This window comes from Tiliqua scincoides, chromosome 2 (genome assembly GCF_035046505.1).
Source record: "Tiliqua scincoides isolate rTilSci1 chromosome 2, rTilSci1.hap2, whole genome shotgun sequence".
NCBI lineage: Eukaryota > Metazoa > Chordata > Lepidosauria > Squamata > Scincidae > Tiliqua > Tiliqua scincoides.
The window spans coordinates 144608391-144630146 of NC_089822.1; the positions used below are offsets into that span (position 1 = coordinate 144608391).

Below are 21756 nucleotides of genomic sequence, written 5' to 3' on the forward strand. Positions count from 1 at the left end.
TGCGCTTCTGCTCTTGCACAGTGAAAAAGTGTTGTTTTTTTTAATGAACTACAGATTGCACTGGCCCTCTGGAGGCTGCAGGGAGTCTGCAGACACCTCTGCAGGCTTCCCCTTGCCTCAGAACTGCTGCTGATCATGATTGTGATCCATTTCTGGTTTCGATCTGAAAGCTCTCCTGGAGAGTTTGGGAACCTCTTTCCTAATCGATGACCTGAAGCTCCAAACATTTGGGCAAATGATTCTGTCTGCTTTTGTGGTGCATTATCAAGGGTTGAGCATTTAAATGTGAAGGTGACTCCAGGACCCATAGTGGTTCACCAGTGATGGGGCCTTCCTCTGCCACCACTTTCTCAGCCTTGTCTTATTTTTTGTTAAACTTCAGCGCTCCTTCCATATGGCCCTAGTGATGCCCCACATTCTCTTATGGCTCTACTCAACTATAAGGTCTCATGCAAACTTCAGCACATATTTTCAGTTCCCATGGCAAATCTGAAGTAGTTTGGTATTGACTATTTTGAGACCACAGCTGCGTCTGGGGAACACTTTAAGTTAAATTAAAATGTATGCCTTTCCCAATCAGAATTGTTTTCAAGGGACCTTAATTACTTTCAAGGCACCTGAAAAGAATAAAATTATGAGTACAATGAAACTCCAGAAGTAATTACAGTGGCATAAAACTAGAGTTTAAACAACAGAAGAGCTGAAACCATCATTCTTGTTTGAAGTCTGCAACTGGATCAGTCTCAGCAAGGGCCTAAGGGCAAGCTCCCTCTGTTACCTCCTCATCAATGAGGAGAGGGTAGGGGCTGTTCTTGTTTCTGACTTTCTAATTTAAAAGAACTTTTTTGTCACTGGTCCAACATGACACTGAGTTGTTTTACTCTTGCTCTGTCAAAACTGCCTGCTGTTTGTAAAATTATTTCCTTTTGATATGTTCAGGTGTGGGGATCTTCAGCTTTGCCAGGTATGACAGTGACTTTTACAGTGCAAACTACAAAGGCAAGTTGAAGACAACAAAGAAGCTTCCTCCAGCTGACTATTCTGTTTTTGATGGTTACTACACCCCTGAAATTACAAGCCTACTGCTTCTGAGATCCTGCAAAGTGAGTGCGTTTTGAATTATTTTTGTTATGTTTTTATATGTGAATCAAATGTGTGCCTTAGAGCCCACCTTCTTCACACCTGTTTATATCAAATTTAGATCTATTAAAATAAATGCATTCACAGCAGTTGTAATTAGAACATTAAGGGCGCAGTACTAACTCATTTTCCAGCACCGAGGTAAGGGCAATGCAGCTTCAAGGTAAGGGAACAAGCATTGCCTTACCTTGAGGAGGCCTCCATGACTGCTCCCCAACTGCAGGCTGCAGCACATGCTCCAATGGCACAGCCATGCCAGTGCTGAAAAGTTGGTTAGGATTATGTCCTAAATATCATTGTCCTGCAGCCTGGTGTTGACAGGTGCATGCTAATTGAATGTGTGGAGGTAAAGAGACTCATGATAAGTATAACTCAGGCTTGATCCATTCTAAAATGTTTGCCTTTGGTTACATAAAATCTGTTGAATGGGTCGTCAGATTCTTCTTTCAGTTAAACCAGTGTCCTTAATTTTAAGTTGTTTTAGTGCCAAACTACATGTCATGTTAATATATCCAGGCTACAAGCCTATAAATATATGCTTACCTGGGAAGAAGTTCCATTCAACTCAGTGGGGTTTATTTCTTAGGAGACATCCATAGGATTGTGCTGTCAGTTTTTCTTCTCTCAAAAGCATCTGCTGGGATTCTGGACCAAAAGGTGTCAGGGTTTTATGTTTTTTTGAAAAAACCTTTACCCTGCCATGATCACAGTTCAGATTGCTCCCCCCTGTGGAGAATGGGGGGGGGGCGCAACTGCACCTAGACCATGGTGGGTTAAAAGGGTTAAAGTCCCCTCACCCCATTCTGATTGCAGTTGCACCTCTTTTTGCAGCTGCTGTTTATAGAAACAGTTGGTGTATTCAGGTCAAATGTTGTTAATACAATATGTTTTATCCTTAGTACTGGTTGAGTACTTAGTTGAGTACTTAGTATCCTCAGTGGGGCTAAATCAGCTCAAATCCAAATACTTTGTCTTAACTGCAGTGTGGTTGAGGCTGAAGTTCTGTTTAAGCACTTCTTTCCTATAGGGAATTTTGTGCACTGAATACCCAAGTTCATGAAAGTTTTATTGTTAAAGAATTTTTGTTCATGATAACAGTAATGAATTTTTGTTCAACAGATTTGTTATAGAAGTCTTTATTATTTTCTCAGTCGAAGAAAAACGTATATATCACAAACCTTTCCAATTCATAAAAGAATGTTCTACATTATGCTCATTTATTTTAAAGTACAATTTGAATTAAAAAATTTATTTTTAGGATTGTTCCACCAATATGTGAGGGTAGCCCAGTGCAAAATTTGCTATTTTGAAATATAATTATTCAATCTGATTAATTTCTGAAGTATCATAATTCAACTTTTTTAAAGAAACTAGGTCTTCTCTCTAATGTCCAAAATGGCTTACATTGCTCCAGCATTGTTGCACTAGGCAATTTACATCTTGTTAGTTAAATCCTTGTGGGGAATCAGATGTATGCACTTTCACTTACTGCGATTAGAGTGGGAATGAAAGTCCCTTTTATTTCTATGCTGCAGTCTAAAAACCTGTTAATATTCACTTTTGCCAAAGTGGACTAAACTGAAAACAGGCCATTTTTATATTAAGTTGAATACGAAAGAGATGGAAAAAAATAACTGGTGATCATTATTTCTGTTGAAACCATTTTTCTACAAAAGAGTATGCATTTTTCTACAATAAGAGTATGCAAAAAAGGCTACAGCATTTTAATATAGAAAGCGTAGGCCCCAATCCTAAACCAACTTTCCTGCAATGACATAGCTGTGCCAATGGGGCATGTGCAGTTGGATGGCAGTCACAGAAGCCTCCTCAAGGTAAAGGAATGTTTGTTCCCTTATCTCAGAGCTGCATTGCCCTTACCCCAGTGCTGGAAAATTGGTTAGGATTGCGCCAGTAAATTCCTAAAGTATAGGTCTGTGTGAAAGTACTTTAGCAACACTTCCATCTTTGAACTAAATCTTACATTTTAACTTAGTATATGTCACAGAAACAGGAAAGAAAAAAGGAATAAAACAAGAATAGTGAACTCGGTTCTCATTTCTTCTAGTATAAACTCCTGATGATTAAAATCTTAATACTCTGAAAAGAATAATACTGCTGTTACAGTTAACAAACCAAGTTCTGTAGCAAGTGTGGCTACAGAACTGTTTTTATCAGTTCTGTGGCAGAGCAAGAATTTGCTAAGTCCTTTAACCATTGAAAGGTTATCTCCTTTTCTCCACCCCCAAAATGATGCCAGACAGAAAGTGTGCACCTTGAGTTAGTTAAGGCCAACCATATCACGCCCTTAGACAGAACTCATTTTTTACTTTTTAAAAATTTGGCTATATCTGTGTTTCAGACCTTGACTCACGAGATTGGGCACATCTTTGGGCTCCATCACTGCCAGTGGTTGCAGTGTGTTATGCAGGGGTCTAATCACCTGGAGGAATCCGATCGACGTCCACTGGACCTTTGCCCCATTTGCCTACGCAAGCTGCAGTCTGCCCTAGGCTTCAAGATTACAGAAAGATACAAGGTACTAAGAGGCTGTTTTCAACAGAACACTGGGCCATACAGAATGGATTTATGCATCCTTTCTGATCTCGCACCTTACTAACATACGGTTTCCTGGCTCAACAGTCACAGTTGCAACACTGAGATGGTCGTGCAAATTAAGTTTGGAGAACAACAAGATGGAAAGTGTTCTTTGTCCATTCATCCTCTCTCCCCCCCTCTATTTTGCTTTCTTCCTCATATTTACCACAGTTAGCTGATTGCTATGCATTTGATGGAATTGCTGTCCTGCAGCAGGAGAGAGCCAGTTTCTGCTGGCTTACTTCAATACCTTGTCTTAAACCAGGGATGGCCAACACACAGCACACCATGTGCCACTTTTTGTAGAGAATTTTGAACATGCTGCTCCATCTTTTAGTAATTACCATGATAGCTAAATAGAGCTTCCAAGTTCAAGGGCAGTATACCTTCGAGTATCAGAAGGTACAGAGCAAGATACATGGGAGTGCTGTTGCCTATTTGGGGCTTTCCAAAGACACCTGGCTGAGTGCTGACGAGGCCATAAAGGCAGCCTGCTTGGACCTTCAGTTCAGCCCAGCAGGTCTTGTTCCAAGGTCCATATGTGCATTCATTGCCCTCTGCGCAGCTCAGCCCCCATCTGCCTACCCACCTTCTCATTCTCAATGATGATCTTAGCTGATATCTCTTTGTGGATGATTTTCCTGAAGATGGTACTCTTGTTATTTTTCTCCACCAGGCTGGGCCACCTGGGCTTTGCTGGCCAACTCTGCACTGCCCCTCTTGTCCCCCCACACCTTCTACAGCCCACCCCTCACCTCTTCAGCACTTCACCAATACTGGCTTTCTCGGGTAAGCGAGTGACCCGCCAGTTTTGATTGATTGATTGCATTTATACCCCCTCCGCCTTTCTACCCTGCTAAGGACACTCAAGGTGGCTTACAAATAAAACAAAAGACTACCTTTGTTTTAAAAGTAGGAATGCCAGATGCAAGGGAGATTGCAGGTCTCTTGTGTTGTGTGCTTCCTGAGGCATCTGGTGGACTGCTGTGAGATACAGGAAGCTGGACTAGATGGGCTTTTGGCCTGATCCAGTGGGTCTCTTTGAATGTTCTTATGTTCAATAAAACAATACTAAAAACATTGATATATATGATAAAAACAATGAAAACAACAAAACACAATAAGCATGGATCTTGATTAAAATACATTCATGTATTTTAGCCACCCAGTGTCAGCATAAAAAAACTTCCCTGAATAAAATAGTCTTAAGACCCCACCGAAAAGACTCAAGAGAGTTAATTGTTCTCAATTCCAGAAGGTGGAAATTACACAGGCGGGGGGCCACCACCGAGAAGGCCCTATTTCTTGATGCCATTTCTGTCACCTGTGCTGGTGACGGCACAGTTAGACACAGCTGGTGGTGGCACAGTTAGTGGAATGCAGCTCATTTGCATTTGCCCTATTGGCTTTCTCTCCTGTCCATCCTTCTTTTCCCGCCTTTCTCCCCATTTTCAACTCGTGCAAATCAAGCAGAGTAGCTGTGGCTGCCCTTAGTGTGTCTATTGCAGCATTAAAAACTTGGGGTATGCTGTGTAATGAGTAGCAAATAAATCAAGCAAATTGTAAACTGTTGCAGTGCTTTCTTTGTTATTATTTAAATGTGTTTTTTTTTCAAAAATATATGGCAACTTGGTGTGTGCCACTTAGAAAGTGTCTGCGTGCCACTAGTGGCACATGTGCCGCAGGTGGCCATCCCTATCTTATACCGTTGGATGGTGCCTTTTGCTGCAACCCTCTCTTTTTGGCTTCTCCTCCTGCTTTGAAATACTGGTCCCCTGGGGTGGGCATCATCAGTAACACACAGTAGCCCTTGCCCTCAAACTGTAACCCATATGTAAAGGCCACAGTGGTCACAAAAGCAAAGAATTATAGGCTTCTCTAAAAGGTACCAAAAGCTGCTTTGCTGTGTTACAGAAAACTTTGGCTTTGCAAACTGGGCCCCACAGTGTTTATGTTAAAGCAACAGGTGTGGAAGGCCAAAAGATAACAGTACCAGGCAACTGCTGGAGATAAGCGTTCACGCCTTGGCAAAAGTTAAAACACACCTGTGTCCATCAGGAAAACTCTGTAACCTTTATACTTTTACACTTTTAGAGCAAAAAGCACACATATGCAATATTGAGACAAAGTAACCTGTAACCCACATATAAGGGGACATAATAATCATATGCTAATCATAGAAGCAGGCCATTGGAGACTAAAAAGGCTGCTTGGTTTTAATAAAACTTTTAAGACTCTTAAGGACCAAAAGACTTAACTTTGCAGAGAGCCTCTCAAGGTTTCTCGATGTTTATACTAGCACATAGGAAAGGAATGCAGATAAGGATGTGCTAGGTAGAGACAGTCTGAGTCTTCTATACTAATGATGTTATTCTAAACTTGTCAAAACAATCTGTATAATTGGCTTAAATTATGACCATGTTATTTAGCCTGGATAAATCGTATTAGGTTTTAAGGTGAAACTCCACCTGTATTGCAAATTGTACCTTATCTGTAACCTATTAGGTTTTTGTCCCATCTCTGATGTAAAATTTCAGGCAATGGGATGTCTAGATTTGAGACAAAGAACCAGAAATTGTATAAATTGGTCAGGACACCATTGAGATTTGCTCCCATGCTTTGGACAGTAGTCCCGTGGGTGCCCATTGCATGCAATGAAATAAAAACCTGCAAACTTTCACTCCTGAGTACCGAGTCTTTTGTGTTGCTTTCTTTCAACCTTGCAACATCAGGACTGGCATAAACTGGATTTCTTCAATGGTGTCACAAAGAGAAGTTGTGGGTCCTGCTTTCTCAGCTTTCCCTCACCCCCTTTCATCTCCTGACCTTGTGACTTGCAAGGAGTTTTTGCAACATTGGTCCCTCGAGGGAGAGCCACTGTAGCCCTCATTTTTGTTTAGAAATGTATTGCTGACATAATCTCTCTCTCATACATGCCCTCATACACAGGCATCTTGCAATGCTATTTTTCTGTAAAACCACTTCTACCAGAAACTGGTTAATAAAAAAATCAAAGAGTTCATAGCAATGGTGTCACTTTGGTTACGAATGTCATAACTTAAGCAGCCCAGTCCTAACTGAAATGGCTCCCACCAATGCAGCTGCATCCTGCAGAAGAGCCAGATCACCTCATGATAAGGGCACTTTTGTTCTCTTACCCTGGGGCAAAAGTCTTGTTTCTGCATCAGCCATTTGGAATCTGCACTAGCCATTTCTGTAGTTTGTTCCTTTGCTTCTTTTTGTCCTCCCTCATCTTTAAAGAATAAATGAGTAAGGAGACTTGAGGCTGTGGTCCTGTATATACTTTCTTATTGTAAAGTTCATTGAGCATAATGAGATTGACTTCAAAGACATGCATAGAATTGTGCTGTTAGTCCCTGGAAGAAACTGTAGCCTGAGATATGTGCAAAAGGAAGTCATTTTTCATCTAGAATTATGCCTCTATGCTAAACCAGATGGTTTATGTTATCTGTTCTTATCCTTCACATCTATTTTACATAAAGCTTCCACTCAGAGTTTGTATTTCTTCTAGGCGCTGCAGAGGTGGATGGAGGATGAGACAAGTGGAACAAAACCTGAACTCTGTGATGGAGCAAGTCTAGGTTTACAGAAACCTGTGGCAACATTTAAAGAAAGCTATGACTGGATTGCCAAATGCCTAGATGTCCTGCAGAAATAAAATCCTTGCATAAGTAAGTGGCATCAAAGGGAACTCTCTTATTTATAGGGGTGTTACACCTATCATGATGACAGTAAACTTAGTGGGTTGTAGCTACATGTTTAACAGAGTTCTGCGGTTGGAAACGCCCTCTATGATTTGATGAAGCATTCTGCTTGTGTAAGGGACTGTTCTTCTATGAGTGAAAATACCGCTTGCATGAGGAGAATGTTCCTGTGGGTCATAGAGGGAACTTCCAATGGCTTAATGTATGGATGCAACCCACTGTATTCCCTGCTGTGTTAAAATGAAAACACGTTACTCAAAGCTTAACCTATTGTTTCTGTGAGAATTTCCCTATGTCCTTAACTTTGAAGGGTTGCCTTTTGTTCCAAAACACTGGATGCAGCTCCATAAAGCATTATTGGTTTTTCATTTTAAAACCATCGCAGAACATACATCAAACATCTGTTCTGGTTCATGTGTAGAGATTTTGATTTGACAAAATAGACAATGGTCTATTTGTCTATTATCTTTTATAGCATAGTGCAGGGGTGCCCAAATCCCAGCCCTGGGGCCACTTGCAGCTCTCAAGGACTCTCAATGCAGCCCCCAGGGAGTCCCCAGTCTCCAATGAGCCTCTGGCCCTCCAGAGACTTTCTGGAGCCCACACTGGCCCGATGCAACTGCTCTCAGCATGAGGGTGACTGTTTGACCTCTCATATGAGCTGTGGGATGAGGGCTCTCTCAACTGCTTGCTGTTTCATGTCTGTGATGCAGTAGCAGCAGCAAAGGAAAGGCTAACCTTGCTTTGTGCAAGGCCTTTTATAGGCCTTGAGTTATTGCAAGACCTTCATTCCTTCATATACAGGTTGAGACTAATTTATTTTACTAATTGAGACTCTCTCTCTCTCTCACATTAAGGAGGCTATTGTTAAAGGACTGTTCAGTTTTTAAAGCTGATTTTAAAGGGATGCATTTTTCCCCTTCTCCAGGGATCAGCACATTCTTTCTCATTTGCAGGGGCCATTCATGTTGAGTCAAATCTGCGTATAAAAAATCCGTGTATAAGTAGGCTGGACCTGTAAGTTCATCTTTAATATATTCATTTATGTAACTTATGTAAATTTATTCAAATTTTAAATGTAATTAATTCTTTTTTCCCCTGACACTGTGTCAGAGAGATGATGTGGCCCTCCTGACAAAAACTTTGGACACCCCTGGCATAGTGCTTACCTACCTTTCAAGCCTAAGATTCTGAAACAAGCAGCTGTGACTCTCTGGCATACAGTGAAGTGTACAAATATATTGATTAGATCAGGGGTTGTCAGACTTTCAACTTTAGGGATTCTGGACCTTTAACAATTGAATAGGAGAGGGAATTTCAGCAGGTGCAGCTTGTCATCTCACAGGCCTAACTGGAATACTTTGTCCATTTCTAGGTGCCACATTCTATGACAGACATTTATAAGTAGGAATGGATTCAGAGGAGGACAACTAAATGATGAGGGGTCTAGAAACAAAGTCCAGTGAGGCATTGTTAAATAAGCTTGTTATGTTTAGCCCGGAGAAGAGAAAACTAAAGGGAGATATTTTTGCTGTCTTCAAGTATATGGAGGGCTGTCATGTAGAAGGGGTGGACATTCTCTGTGGATCCTCAGGGCAGGACTAGATCCAGTGGGTTGAAACAACAGGACAGTAGATTTAAGCTCAACATGAGGAAGGAGTCCTTAACTGTAAGGATGTCCTAACAATGTCCAACACCAGAACAGTCTGCTTTGGGCAGTAGTGGGTTCTCCAGAAGTTTTCAGTCAGAGACTGTCAAGAATATTGTAGCAGCTGCCTACACTGAGCAGAGGATTGAACTATGTGATCTCCATTGTTTTTTCAACTTTCACAGTCTATAATCCAATGATGTAATGCAGTTCAATTGCTTTTAGGACTGGGGAGTCTTTTATTTGAGGGTAGTGGGAGTCTTCCTTAAGCCATTTCTGACCAATGTTGCGTATACGCAACAGGGATGAAGTTGCGGGCAGAAACTGTGCCTGGTCCTGTGGGCTGGGCAGAAATGGGTTAATTAACATGAGTAGATCATCATGTCTTGCCTTTCTCTTATTAGGGACTCAAAGCTAATACAAAAAGCATTAAAAAAAACAATAGCAGCAATTACAAAAAAACCAAGAGCATCAGTAAAAACAAATAAGAGTGTAACAAAATATAAAAACTCAGAAAATAGCTGTGAGGAGAGAAAAGGTTTGGGTGCACTGGATTTTAAAGATGACCTCTTTAGGGCTGTAAAACGTTTTGATTCATTAACCAGTTAAAAGGCAGGTGAATAATTAATGATACTTAAGTGGTGCTCCTCTTACATTTCACAGGAGAAGTAACTATCCATCTTTACTCCAGCATGGTGTCTTTTTGCTGGTGCATCTTTTTAGATTGTGAGCCCTTTTTGGGACAGAGAACCATTTAATTATCTGATTTTCTGTGTAAACCTCTTTGTGAACTTTTCTTTTGTTGAAAAGTGGTATATTAACATTAACAGCAACAACATAAAAATAAATACCCCAGCCTCAAAGGTGCCTGTTTGAACAGAGTATAAAGTAACTTATAAACAAAATCTGCTGCTCTTGCAGCCCAGTCATATCCCCCACCAAAGATGATGATGCAGCTGTGGTTAAGGAGCACATGCTGCATCCAATGTTTGTGGTGGAGGGAACAATCAGAAGACTATCCAGGGGTATAAAAAACAGCCTTCTGGCTGCCTATGGGACTTTTTGGACACACAGTAGCTATGTATTTGGTGTAAGTCTGAAGAGAGAAAGGGGGCAGGCTGAGAAGTTGGGGATAGGATTTGCTGAGTACATTTGCTGCCAAGATCCATCCCCTCCAGATGCTCCCTGCCCGTCCACACTCCTCCTACCCTGAAATGCCACTGAACCTTCTGCTCCCCGCCATCATCTTGCCAACAGTGTGGTGCCTTTTGGAGCTCCTGCTGCACTGGCTGCACCTCTGCCTGTTTGCAGCAGTAGCCCAGAAGCATGTGATGACGGCCCAGCTTTTGTGCTCCTACAAGGCCTTGCACTGCCAGAACACAGGTTCCGGCAGTGAAAAGCCCAGATAGGATTGGGCCATTGGTTAAGGTAGAATGAAACTATTTAAAATGGCCTTTCCTTCTGTAACAATAACATGCCAGAATCAAAGTAGCCTCATAAAATGAAAAAATTGCCCTTTAGCTTTCAGCCTCACCAATTAAAAGAGGTTCTCATGGAATAATAAACTAAAGCTTTAATTGGTTCTCTCATTGGGGTTTTCAGCCTTGCTCATAAGATAGAGATACAGTAGACTCATTTCCTGTGCAGATACAGTAGATTCATTTCCTGTGCAGTGAACACCTGGATTTCCATTCATTGTTAAACCTTGGTCCCTTGTACAAATCCCAAAACAAAGAACCCTAGCTCTGAACATGTCTCCATGTGAGGCCGGAGGAGTACTGACTTTATTTATCAAGACTGACTCAGTCTTGACAAAGATGCATTTGAAAATGGAACAGGAATTAAAAGAACCTGAATGTGTTAATGAAAAAAAATTATTGAGATATATGTGTGATCCTTTTAATGTCCTGTTGTGTGAAATAATTACTGTTACCAGGGTCTCATAATAATTCCATTTCTCACTATAATCCTGTTAGCACAATTCCTTGCCTATTTGCCATTTAAGCAAACTTGTTCTGTTTGCTACTCAAATAGGTCAGATTTCCCAGCGTGCACAATTTTCAAGGTTAATGGTTGACTTTTCTTCATTTCAGAACATTGTGTGCCTCACATTGGAATCTTGCATATTGTCAGTTAAGACTGTATTATGAAAGTCTAAAGGCGCAATCCTAACCAGCTTTTCAGCACTGGCATAGCTGTGCCAGTGGGGTCTGTGCTGCATCCTGCAGTTGGGAAGCAATCACAGAGGCCTCCTCAAGGTAAGGGAATGTTTGTTCCCTTACCTTGGAATTGCATTGCCCCTCCCTTGGTGCTGGAAAATTGGTTAGGATTGCACCCTAAATCATTTATTGTTTGCATGAGAGAAGGACAGGGCAACATGGGTTTATAGGATTCTAAATTGTGAAGGTACCTAAATATAATGACCATTGCTATGACTATTATTTCCTTTTCACTACAGCACCTGACAGGTAAGGTATATATGTCAAAGAGCTGCCACCCTAAGGGCCCAGACCAGGGGTCGGCAACCTGCGGCTCTAGAGCCACATGTGGCTCTTTCAGCTGTCTGCTGCGTCTCCTCCCGGTGAAAGTGGCAAAAGGGGTAACAGGAGGCACCTGTGTTGGGAGGGCAAGCTGCTTCCCTCCGCCCCCTGAGCTCACTGCCCTCCTCTCCCTTCACCCCCACCTGCCCAGCATTGGTTTCCCTTTTCAATTTTGCCCTCTCTGCAGGCTTAAGCTCCCTGTTTTTCCCTTCCCCAACTCTCCAGCAGGCTCAGCCAATCAGCATCCAGCAGGCTCCTGGCTTTTTCAGTTGGAATGGCTCAGGGCCCTTCACTGGCAGACCACCAGCAAATCCTGAGCCTCCCTCCTTCTCAGCCATTGTGAGCCCTTGCAGCCTGCCTTTCCCTGAGCAGGTCCCCACTCAGTGCAGGGAGAGGCTTTTCCTCCACAGCTGAGGAGACATCCTGTGTGTCTACTCAGTTGTAAGACATCCTGTGTGTCTACTACAGCGGATGAAGCTTACTCCCAGGAAAGGGTGCCTAGGAAGGCAGCCTTGGAGCCAGTGGGAGCCCGCACAGGTCTGTTCGAGAGCAAGCCCGGATGTAGTCCCTGGGCTGCACCAAGGAATGTGTGGAGGGCTGTAGCCTCAGCCTCCTCCTGTGCAGGTCTACTCACAAGTAAGCTGTAGTCAGTGGGGCTTCCTCCCAGGAAGGTGTAGAGGGCTGCAGCCTCAGCCCCCTCCTATGCAGGTCTATTCACAAGTAGTCAGTGAGGCTTCCTCCCAGGAAAGTGTGGAGAGGACTGCAACCTGAGAGCTCTAACCAACTTGTCTGCTCAGAAGTCCCATTGTAGTCAATGGGGCTTACTCCCAGGATAGTGTGGAGAGGGTTGCAGCCTGAGTGAGAGAGGGCAGGATGGCAGGCAGGGCAGAAGCTGCCCTGTGGCTGCTCCCCCCTTCTTCTCTTCCCCACCTCTGGAGTCTGTGTCCTTTTTTCCTTCCAGCAGGGTGTTTCTGGAAGGTGGGGGGAGTTCTTTAGTATCCATGTAAGATAAGCAGATGTCATAACTGCCATATGTATTAGAATCCTGGAAGATCTGGTGAGGAGGTAGATGTGGTGTCAGCAGTGGCCCCTTTAAGGGTAAGGCCTGGGCATCCAGCAGAGTGTGCTGCACAGCTGCAGCCACTTGAAGGCAATAGGGCCCTCAGGGATATAAGGAGCACCTGAGGCAGGAAGAGGGGTGTGGGTTGGAGAGGAGGTTGACTGGGCTTATTGACTTTGACTTGGATACTCTGACTGACTGACTTTAGAATCTGACCTTGGACTGTGACTTGGCTTATTGACTTTGGACTCTGCCCTGGATACTCTGACTGACTTTGTGACTAACAGACTGCTGGAGACACTGGAGTTTGAAGTGTGGCTGCTGTACCCAAGACCTGCTGAGGACCAAGGATCTGTTGTAGTGGCGGGAGGCTGCTGGCAGGAGAGAGGACCTCTGTAGGTTGAACAGGCGAGCTACCCTGGAGGTGGGGTCCAGCAGGAGTGCAGGGCAGAACCAGGGTCATTTGTTGGGGGAAAGAAGGGGAGCTAATTTGCTTAAAGTGGGCATAATTCTCCAGGCAGAGAATGGCCTTGGAATCAGGCAAAACACCATAGAGGACCAGGCGTCTGAAAACACAGGACAAGAATGTATGACAAAACTAACTAAAAGCTACAAGAGGGGGCTACATTATAAAAATGGGACCTATAAGAGCATAAAGGTAAAAAAAACAAACTATATATGCAGTATTATCTTCATTTTAGATGTCAAAAGGGTTTTGTGGCTCCTGAGGTTTTTTTTTCCTCCGGAAAACGGGACCAAATGGCTCTTTGAGTGTTTAAGGTTGCCGACCCCTGGCCCAGACCGATGCATATCTATTCAGAAGTCAGTCCCATTATATTCTGTGGGGCTTGCTCCCAGTAAGTCTGGATAGGATTTCAGCCTAAGGGACAGAACAGACAGAGGAGATCCATGATCAGATCATCTAATTTTAAACTTGAAAGTAGATACCCTCCCTCCACATTGGGTAGCAATGCTTGAGGTGTGTACTCACTCTTTGTTCCCTAAAGCTATGTCAACATAACAGCAGAAGCCATACAGGCATCCTCCTTCCATTTGGGAAGGTGTTTCCTGAAATAATGTGTGGTTCCACCTTGAGGCTGCAATCTTTTGTATACTGTCTTGGGAGTAAACCTTGCTAAACTTTGTTAATTTGCATATGCTTGATGATTCTAGTTTTATTCTAATATGAAAGAACAACTGGTGGCCCAATCCTATCCAATTTTCCAGCTCCAGTACAACTACAATGCAGCTCCATGGTAAGGGAACAAATGTTTCCATACTTTAAGGAGGCCTCCGTGACTGCTGCCCCACTACAAGATGCAGTGCATGCCCCATTAGCACAGTTGCACTGGCACTGGAAAATTGGATAGGATTGGGCCCTGAGCTGATTAAGATGCTAAGCAATCTTGCATTAGTGCAAGGGTACTAACCTCTACCCTGCACCATTGCTGCCTGGCCAGAAGTACTGCGCCCCCCCCCCCCACTATGAAGTATTTAGATAGTGCAATAACATTTGTGCTCCTATATGAAAGTGACATGGGACTGGAGAGTTTAGTTCATTTTCTGTCCACAGTGCTAGGGCAGGGACCCCACCTTGCATCTGTCCAAAGCTGAAATTGTGGAAACATGAGTCTTAACTCAAAATGCAAGACCCGAAAGCTGTGTACAGCCTCATAAGACAAAAGACACTAACACTCCTGTCCACATGTTCAAATGGCAGGAGTACCAATAATACCAAACACATTGCCGAATAATACATCCCTGATATGCCCCCAAGGTAATAAGTATGCCTCCAGACTTTTGTGTGTCTGTGTAAATTCAAAACCATGCAAACATGTTTTTTTGCAAGGTAAAATTAGTTTGGTGTGAAATTGAAGACCAGAGTATTAAACAAAAAATTAAATGCCATATAATTGGCTTAGAAATCAGAAGAAAAACATGTTTCTAAATCTGTAGCAGAATTGTTTTTGCTTCCTTTGTGTTCATGAGGTCAAGGAGACCAAAAATACCACTGATAGTAACAGTTGCTCTGCCTTGGTGTAGAAAGGGCTTGTGGTTCTGCTTGGCTTGCTATGGCTTTTCTCAAGGGAACTCTGGCTGCCATTATTATTGTTTTTATCCTTTAATAGTATTAATATACCACATTTCAACAAAAAGTACCATAGATACTCGCCTATAGTAGCTAAAATTTTTGCCAAATAATCAAGCTCAAATTATCACTTCACCTTATCTCCGGGTCAATCAGAGGGCAGAGACTTTCAACTCTGAAAAGTTTTGTTTCTCAAGCAGCAAGCAGGCACCAAAGAGATCATTTGTTTCTACAGCAACTGGGAAATTCCAGCCAAAGTTAACCTTTTATTCGCCTTCCTTCTGCTGCAGCCTGTTCTGCAGGTCTGTTTTTTCAACACCAGGATGGGATCCTCTTTCCATTTGAAACAAAGTCCCAGGCTACAATTAAATAGTGCACCATTATTTAAGAATAACACCCATGGAAAGCAGTGGGTCTACTTCTGAGTAAAAAGGGTTGCAAATATATGCAGCTGTATCTCTCTGCTGTGAATTGAATTGCACACTCTCAGTTATGTGTTATGGGTTGTATGTAGAAGTTCTGGCTTAACACACCAGACACCTTAAAGGTAGATTTGATTCATGGATCTCCTGCAGTGGTTCCCAACTTTTTTCACTTGCATATCCCTTGGCAGCCCATTTCCATAAATTGTACCCTTCATATTAGTAAAATGTTTGTAATTAATAATACAAGCCCTCATCTCCTCCATATGAAAGCCCAGATTTCATGTATTTATCACAGTATTTTCTCTTTTCATCTGTTTGAAGAACAGAAGACTCTGCCTTTGCACTGTTTTGCACCAGAAGTGTGCAGAGAAATTCTCGGTGATCGATCACTTTCCATGTTATGTTTCAGCTTTTTTACTGTGCTGTTTTTCAATCACTGGTTCATACATGAATTGATGACCAAAAACTAGCTATTGGTGGGGCTTTCACAGCCAACTAGCTACCTCCCTTCCTGCCTTGCTGGTCCTTGCAAGGCATTCCTGTCTTGCAAGGCATTCTGGAGCATGACCTGCCTTTTTCTGCCATTATTCCATTCTTTTTCAAGCACCCCTAAAGGTCCTGTTGAGTGTCCCTGGGAGTACATGAATAACAGGTTGGGAACCACCTGTGCAGTACACCTGTTTACAGTGCACTTACTCTGACAGTGTTTACAAAAAGGTGGTGAAGACCAGAATTTAAAAAGAATAAAAATGTATCTTATGATCTTTTACTATGTTTTTAATAAATTAGAGACTACAGTTCTTAGGTAACAATTAGTGGTGGGTTATTTGTCAGGATCTGGCCTTGGGTAAAATCAAACTATAGTCAGACACCCCCCTAAGTTTAACCCCCAACTTTTCCGAGGGTCATAGAAAATTCCATGATTGTTGGCTCAAAACCTGCCCTCGACTTATCTGTGGGATTGACTTATAGGTGAGTGTCTGCGATGATTCATAAAGCGGTTTACATAGCTAAATAAATACAGAAACAGTTCCCTGTCCCCAAAGGGCTCTCAATCTAAAAATCTTCCATTTTCTAATGACTCTAGGTTGCTGCCTTTTATTTCAGGTATGCTGTTCTAGAAAAATACTGGACTTGGTTTATAATTCTATGTGATGTTCTTTTATGAAGCGTTGGTATTTCTGGGTTTATTTTATTTTATTACTGGATGCTGGTTTAGTATCCCTGCAGTCTCAGAGACAAGACAAAACCCATGCTCTTGCAGAGAGCTTCTGAGTCCTATCAGTAGAGTTCCATAGGAAAAGTCAAGCACAAATGGAAGTACTGCAAATACTTCCCAATGGTCTGTTCAGGTCAGAAGGTGCTGTTTCCAGGTGTCGATTGGGGGGGGGGGGAGGAAGAAAGGGCACAACTCTTCTTCTCTTTGTCATTTCCATGCTTCAAATATTCATTTTCTGCTTGCCATGTTCTACATCACCCACAGCAGTTAATTAAGCAGCCGAAAACCTGATGCACCTGGAAGTCCTTCTGTGGAAGGACAGGGCGCTGCATTGGTTTTTCAAGGATGGCTTTTCATTGTCAAAGCAATTTTTGTTGCTTTTGTTTTGAAACATGAAAGTGTTAAAATTGTATCATTGCTTTGGGGAAGAGACCTGCTGTTGATGGAGAAAAAGTAGGTCTTGGAGGGGCCTTGGTTTTATTGGTCACATTGGATGTACTAAATATGCTATTTCCACTGGAACAGCATGAGAAGCTCTGAAAGCAGGTGTCAGACTCTGATGTTAATGTGGCACTTTCTCTTCCACAATTTGCTTTGTGAATTACTGTGTGTGGACCATGCACCCCAGCCCATACAGTTTATTCAGTAACCATGTGCAGTACCATCTTAGGCATGTCTACTCTGAAGCGAGCCCTACCCATATAGGAACTAAGGTTTCCTCCTAAGTAAGTGTGTAAAGCAGCTATTTTCAGTGACTGTGCCATGGCGCACTGGTGTGCCCTGGATAGTCTGCAGGTATGCCGAAGGAGCTTGGGGAGGATCATTTGTTAGAAGGGCTACTGGGTGATGCAAGCCCCTGCTGGCAGTGTGGTGTGCCTTGTCAATTCTCAAAAAACTGATACTGTGCCTTGAATATTTTAGTGCGTTGTCAGTGTGCTATGAGATGAATAAGGTTGAAAATCGCTAGTGTAGAGGAATGTAGCCTTAAGTATAGTGCTTAAGAACATAAGAACAGCCCCACTGGATCAGGCAATAGGCCATAGGCCCATCTAGTCCAGCTTCCTGTATCTCACAGTGGCCCACCAAATGACTTAGGGAGCCTCCAGTGCTGAACAGGATAACAGAACTGGTATGCATGGAAAAGGATTGTATGTGTTTGTGACCTGCAGGCCAGAGGTCCTGACCGCTTCCTCGGCCATTTTCTACCACTGTGCCATGCATGGCACATTGGTGTGGTGCAAATGGCTCCCCGGTGTGCCTTGGAAATTTGGGAGAGGGTCACTTAGTAGGCCATTGGGGGATGTGAAACCCCCACCGGCAGCACAGCTTGCCTTGTCAGTGGTCAAAAAACCGATGGTGTGCCTTGACCATTTTAGTGCCTTGTCAGTGTGCCATGAGATGCAAAAGGTTGAAAATCCCTGCATGCCGTCCATTGTCAGAGACACTTTGACGCTCATCATTGCTGCTGTGGTCTGACATGGAGAAGGTGAGCTGCCCTGGCTTAGACAAATGGTATGGAGGCCAGGCTGCTGGGAGCACCAGGAAAGCTTGCCTGCCCCAGCGCATCTCCAGTGGCTTTTCTGCCCCCCCCCCGTCCCGCCTCTGAACTTTCTGCAAGCAGGGCGGAGTCTGGGAGCCCGCCCGCTGTGCTTTTCTTGGGGTGGGAGGCGGCCAGTGCTCGGCGCATCCCCATTGGGCCACGGGGCCGTGTACACACGTGCCGTCATGCGTGCGGCACCGTGGCCAGCGAGAGCAGAGGGGCGAACTGCGGCGTTGACGCGTGAGTGAGCGAAGGAAGAAATGGGGGGCTTTGGGGGGCAGCTTTTGTGTGTGGGCCTTCTGGCTTTGCGTGGGGGGGGGTCGTGGCTGCGGCGGGGGTGGGGAGGTCGGTCTGTTCTGGAAGAAATACCCCCCAGCTGCCAATAGGGTGCTTGGCCTGCGGGCTCTAGGGCAGTGGTGGGACTGGCAGCCCAATCTTAAGTGGGTCTACTCAGGAGCAAATCGCATGATGTTCATGGGACTTGCTCCCAGGAAAGTGAGCATGGGATCGTAGCCGTGACGGCCAAGCAATGCACTTATTGAAGTAGCCTCCACAGCTAAGGGAGCTGCACCACCTGCTCCTGTGCATGTTTGCTGGAGGGGGGGGGCGCCCCGGCTCTGCTAACTCCGGAGTAGGCCAGCGAGCGAGCATCACCCCCTTTGCACCGGCTTGTAACCCTCCTCCCTTCCCTGGGGGCACCCGGTGCAGGCGCGAGACCGGAATGCGGAGTCGCTGCTGGCTGTGGAGTTAGTGGAATTTTCCTGCTCCGTCCTTGCGCGCAGCCTTCTCTGGGCTCGCCCCATTGGCTGCCCCGCCCGAGCCAAGCTTGGGGGAGGCGTGGCGCTGCTCCCGCAGTTACTTACAGATGCTGTAGGTGGAGCAGTGAGCGGAGTGGAGACAGTGGACATCGCTTCCTTTGCAGGCAAGAAGTTTTGCTGCAGCCTAGAAACCAGCTGGGTGTGAGGGGCTAGCCAATTTGATGATCCCCCCCCCGCATTAATGTACTCTCATTCTCGTGATAAAAAGGTTACATCTTTACCCTCATCTTCTTTCTTCTATGCCTGTGGTTCTCAAACTTTTAGCACCAGGACCCACTTTCTAGAATGAGAATCTGTCAGGACCCACCAGAAGTGATGTCATACCCAGATGTGACATTATCAAGCAGGGAAATTTTTAACATCCTAAGCTGCAATCTGACCCACACTTAACAGGGAGTAAGCCTGTTTGACTTATCATTGAAAGATTGACTATCATTGTTAAAAGCATATACATAGTAGCCTGTTAAAAGTACACATCTGTAACACTTCCCCAATGCAGTCACTTAGCAGGGTAGCATCAAGTCTAATATATTAAAAATAAAATATTGAAATAAATGGGGACCCACCTGAAATTGGCTTGTGACCGCTTATTGGGTCCCGACCCACAGTTTGAGAAACATTGTTCTATGCCATTCTGCTCCAGTTGTGCCACCATTGACCACTGCGCTTGTTTCCCACATGCAGATTTCCCTCATGTGTATGCATGTGTGATGCATATCTTTGAAAATCCCGCCTGGTAACACTGCACTGTGATGCCATGGCACCCTGCAGCTTGCACTCTGACCTCTAGTGGAGTGTGGGCAAAGCTCTCTTCCCCAAAGATCAAGCTGAAAGGGAAACCTGTTTACTTTATAATAATAATACTGATATTTATATTCCACCTTTCTGGTCATTGGATTACTCCCCTGACGTTTCTTACAATTTACAGTAATAGAAAGGTTCTATCTTTAAAGAACTGCACAACATTTCAGATGGATCTTTCACAGTCTGGTATCACTTCTGGCCCCCAGTAGCCTCTCAAGCTGGCTGACAAACAGCTCCTTCATCTCTCACTTGAAGGGCAGCTAAGACGCTTCCTCACTCACACCAAAGAGCAGATGGAATAACTCAGCTCAGCTTGTCAGCTGCTTCAAGGTCTCGCCATTCAGGAAGCTGCAGGTGGCCTCAAACTGGCAACCTTCAGATGTTATCTTTGGGCTAATGGAGGCTCTACCCTCTAGACCAGACCTCCTGCCTGACTTTCAACTGCAAACTGTGCCAGGGTGATGTGGAGGAAAGGGGTGTTGTAAAATGTCTCCTTGTTAATAGCCACTGATTATCATTAAGAATGAACTTGTAAAAGACGGGGTAAAAAAAGCCCTCAAGTTTATTTGAAGTAGTCAGATCCAGTGGCTTTTGTCTGCACTGTGCCTTTGAGATCATAGCAGGTTCATCTTGGTTCTCTTAGACCATAGTCTGTGTTTGACAAGGCTTTGGAAGGGCTTTTCCAGCCTCCGTTTGAAAAGTGTGAAATGGCAAAGAAGGGGAGAGAAAGAGAGATCCAACTGAGGTCCACATGATGCTTTTGCTAATTTTCTTTATGGTATTTGGTCCTTCGCAGTTCAGTGGTTTGAGAAGTTTGACTTGAAGTTCAGTCTGAATTAGGATTACTAGGAGGGAGGAAGCAAGCAAGAGAGAAAGCAAAGCCCTACATTTTTCCACCCCCCTTTCTTTAACTTGGAACTCCTGCTTGCTTTGACTGATCAGTGAAGATAACAGGCATGCATTCTGCTGCAGAGTTATGTGTGTCAAAGCAGGAGTTTGTACTTATCTCAAATAATGGCAAAACCTTAAAGGTTGCCCGAGGCTGGGATCTTGTAGTTTCCTTTGTTCAGGGAGGAAGGAACACTTGTCAGAACTGGGAAGGTGCATCTATTTGTGCACCCAGCTTGCATTTGCTCTTGTGCTAACCGATCATTCTCCTGTTTGTTTTGGGGTTGTGTTTTCTAGAGGTTGATGATGTGCTCTGAAATATACCTATCTCCAGTATGTTGTCTGGTTTATAGGAAGGAGTGTCTTGGAGCAGTAATAGCACCAATAAATATGTTGGAAGCTCAGGAGAACCTCTGAGGGCTTTTTGGGGTAGACTGAGGGATGCCTTTGGGGACTTTGATGCTCAGGAGAGCCGCAGGAGCTTGTAGTGTGTGCATGTGGCCTCTTCCTGCTAAAAGAGAAAACCATGGACATTTGTTTTGCTTGCAACCTTTTCTTTTAAATAATTCTTTTCCAGATCAGGAACAGCACACTAGAGGGCGCCATATATCCTTTTAAAACCAAATTGTTTCCAGCCTGACATCTTCAGTGTATTTTAAGGGTAGACCAGAAAAGACTTTCTGTCAAGGAATTATATTTGGAGAGCATCTTCATTTAGCAACAAAACTGCTTTTTCCTCCTCCTGAACCCTTGTCTTCTTTCAATAGATCTGCCTTTTCCATTTGAAATGAGGAATCCCTGGGGAGTGCATGCGCAAACCCCATGGATGCACTGGAGCACAATTGGAACTGTGAATTGGTCTGTCTGCACTAAAGACAATATAGCATGTGGTTAAAGGTTTGTCTAATAACATTTTATGCAGAGCGTTTATGCAAAGTGTGGAGCAATTTTGTCAAACAACTCAATCCTAACTAATTTTCCAGCGCCAATGCAATCAGGCCAACAGAACACACGCTGCATCCTGTGGTGGTGGGGGACAGTCATGGAGGCCTCCTTAATGTAAGGGAACATTTGTTCCCTTGCCTCAGGGCTGCATTGCGGCTGCATCAGCACTGGAAAATTGGTTAGGATTGGGCTGAAAATCTTTGTTCATTGTAACAATCTAGTGAAGCAAGTAATAATTCTCATTTTAAGGTTGAAGATGAGAATGGGTGACTTGCTTAAGGCCAGCTGTTGAAGGTAGATTAGAAGCTAAGAGATTGAGC

At 43.9% G+C, this 21756-nt stretch overlaps 2 protein-coding genes across 5 annotated transcripts in view; both read left to right on the forward strand.

The window, feature by feature from the left end:
- The window catches only part of AMZ2 (archaelysin family metallopeptidase 2), a 38896-nt gene that overhangs the window by 11777 nt on the left and 5363 nt on the right, over positions 1–21756 (forward strand). Inside the window, exons 5-8 of one of the 3 annotated variants that reach the window (XM_066613770.1) lie at positions 940–1103; positions 3500–3676; positions 7268–7427; positions 21259–21436. In XM_066613770.1, the coding sequence (XP_066469867.1) occupies positions 940–1103; positions 3500–3676; positions 7268–7414 (488 nt within the window). In that variant the 3' untranslated portion in view covers positions 7415–7427; positions 21259–21436. Of the gene's footprint in view, positions 1–939; positions 1104–3499; positions 3677–4411; positions 4525–7267; positions 7432–21258; positions 21437–21756 lie in introns of those variants that run through there. The other 2 variants (XM_066613768.1, XM_066613769.1) reach the window with 2 other exon arrangements.
- ARSG (arylsulfatase G) overlaps positions 18078–21756 on the forward strand; it is a 128713-nt gene continuing 125034 nt past the window's right edge. For both annotated transcript variants that reach the window (XM_066613763.1, XM_066613764.1), the window contains exon 1: positions 18078–18221. The gene's annotated coding sequence lies outside the window, so the exon portion shown is untranslated. The remainder of the gene's footprint in view (positions 18222–21756) is intronic.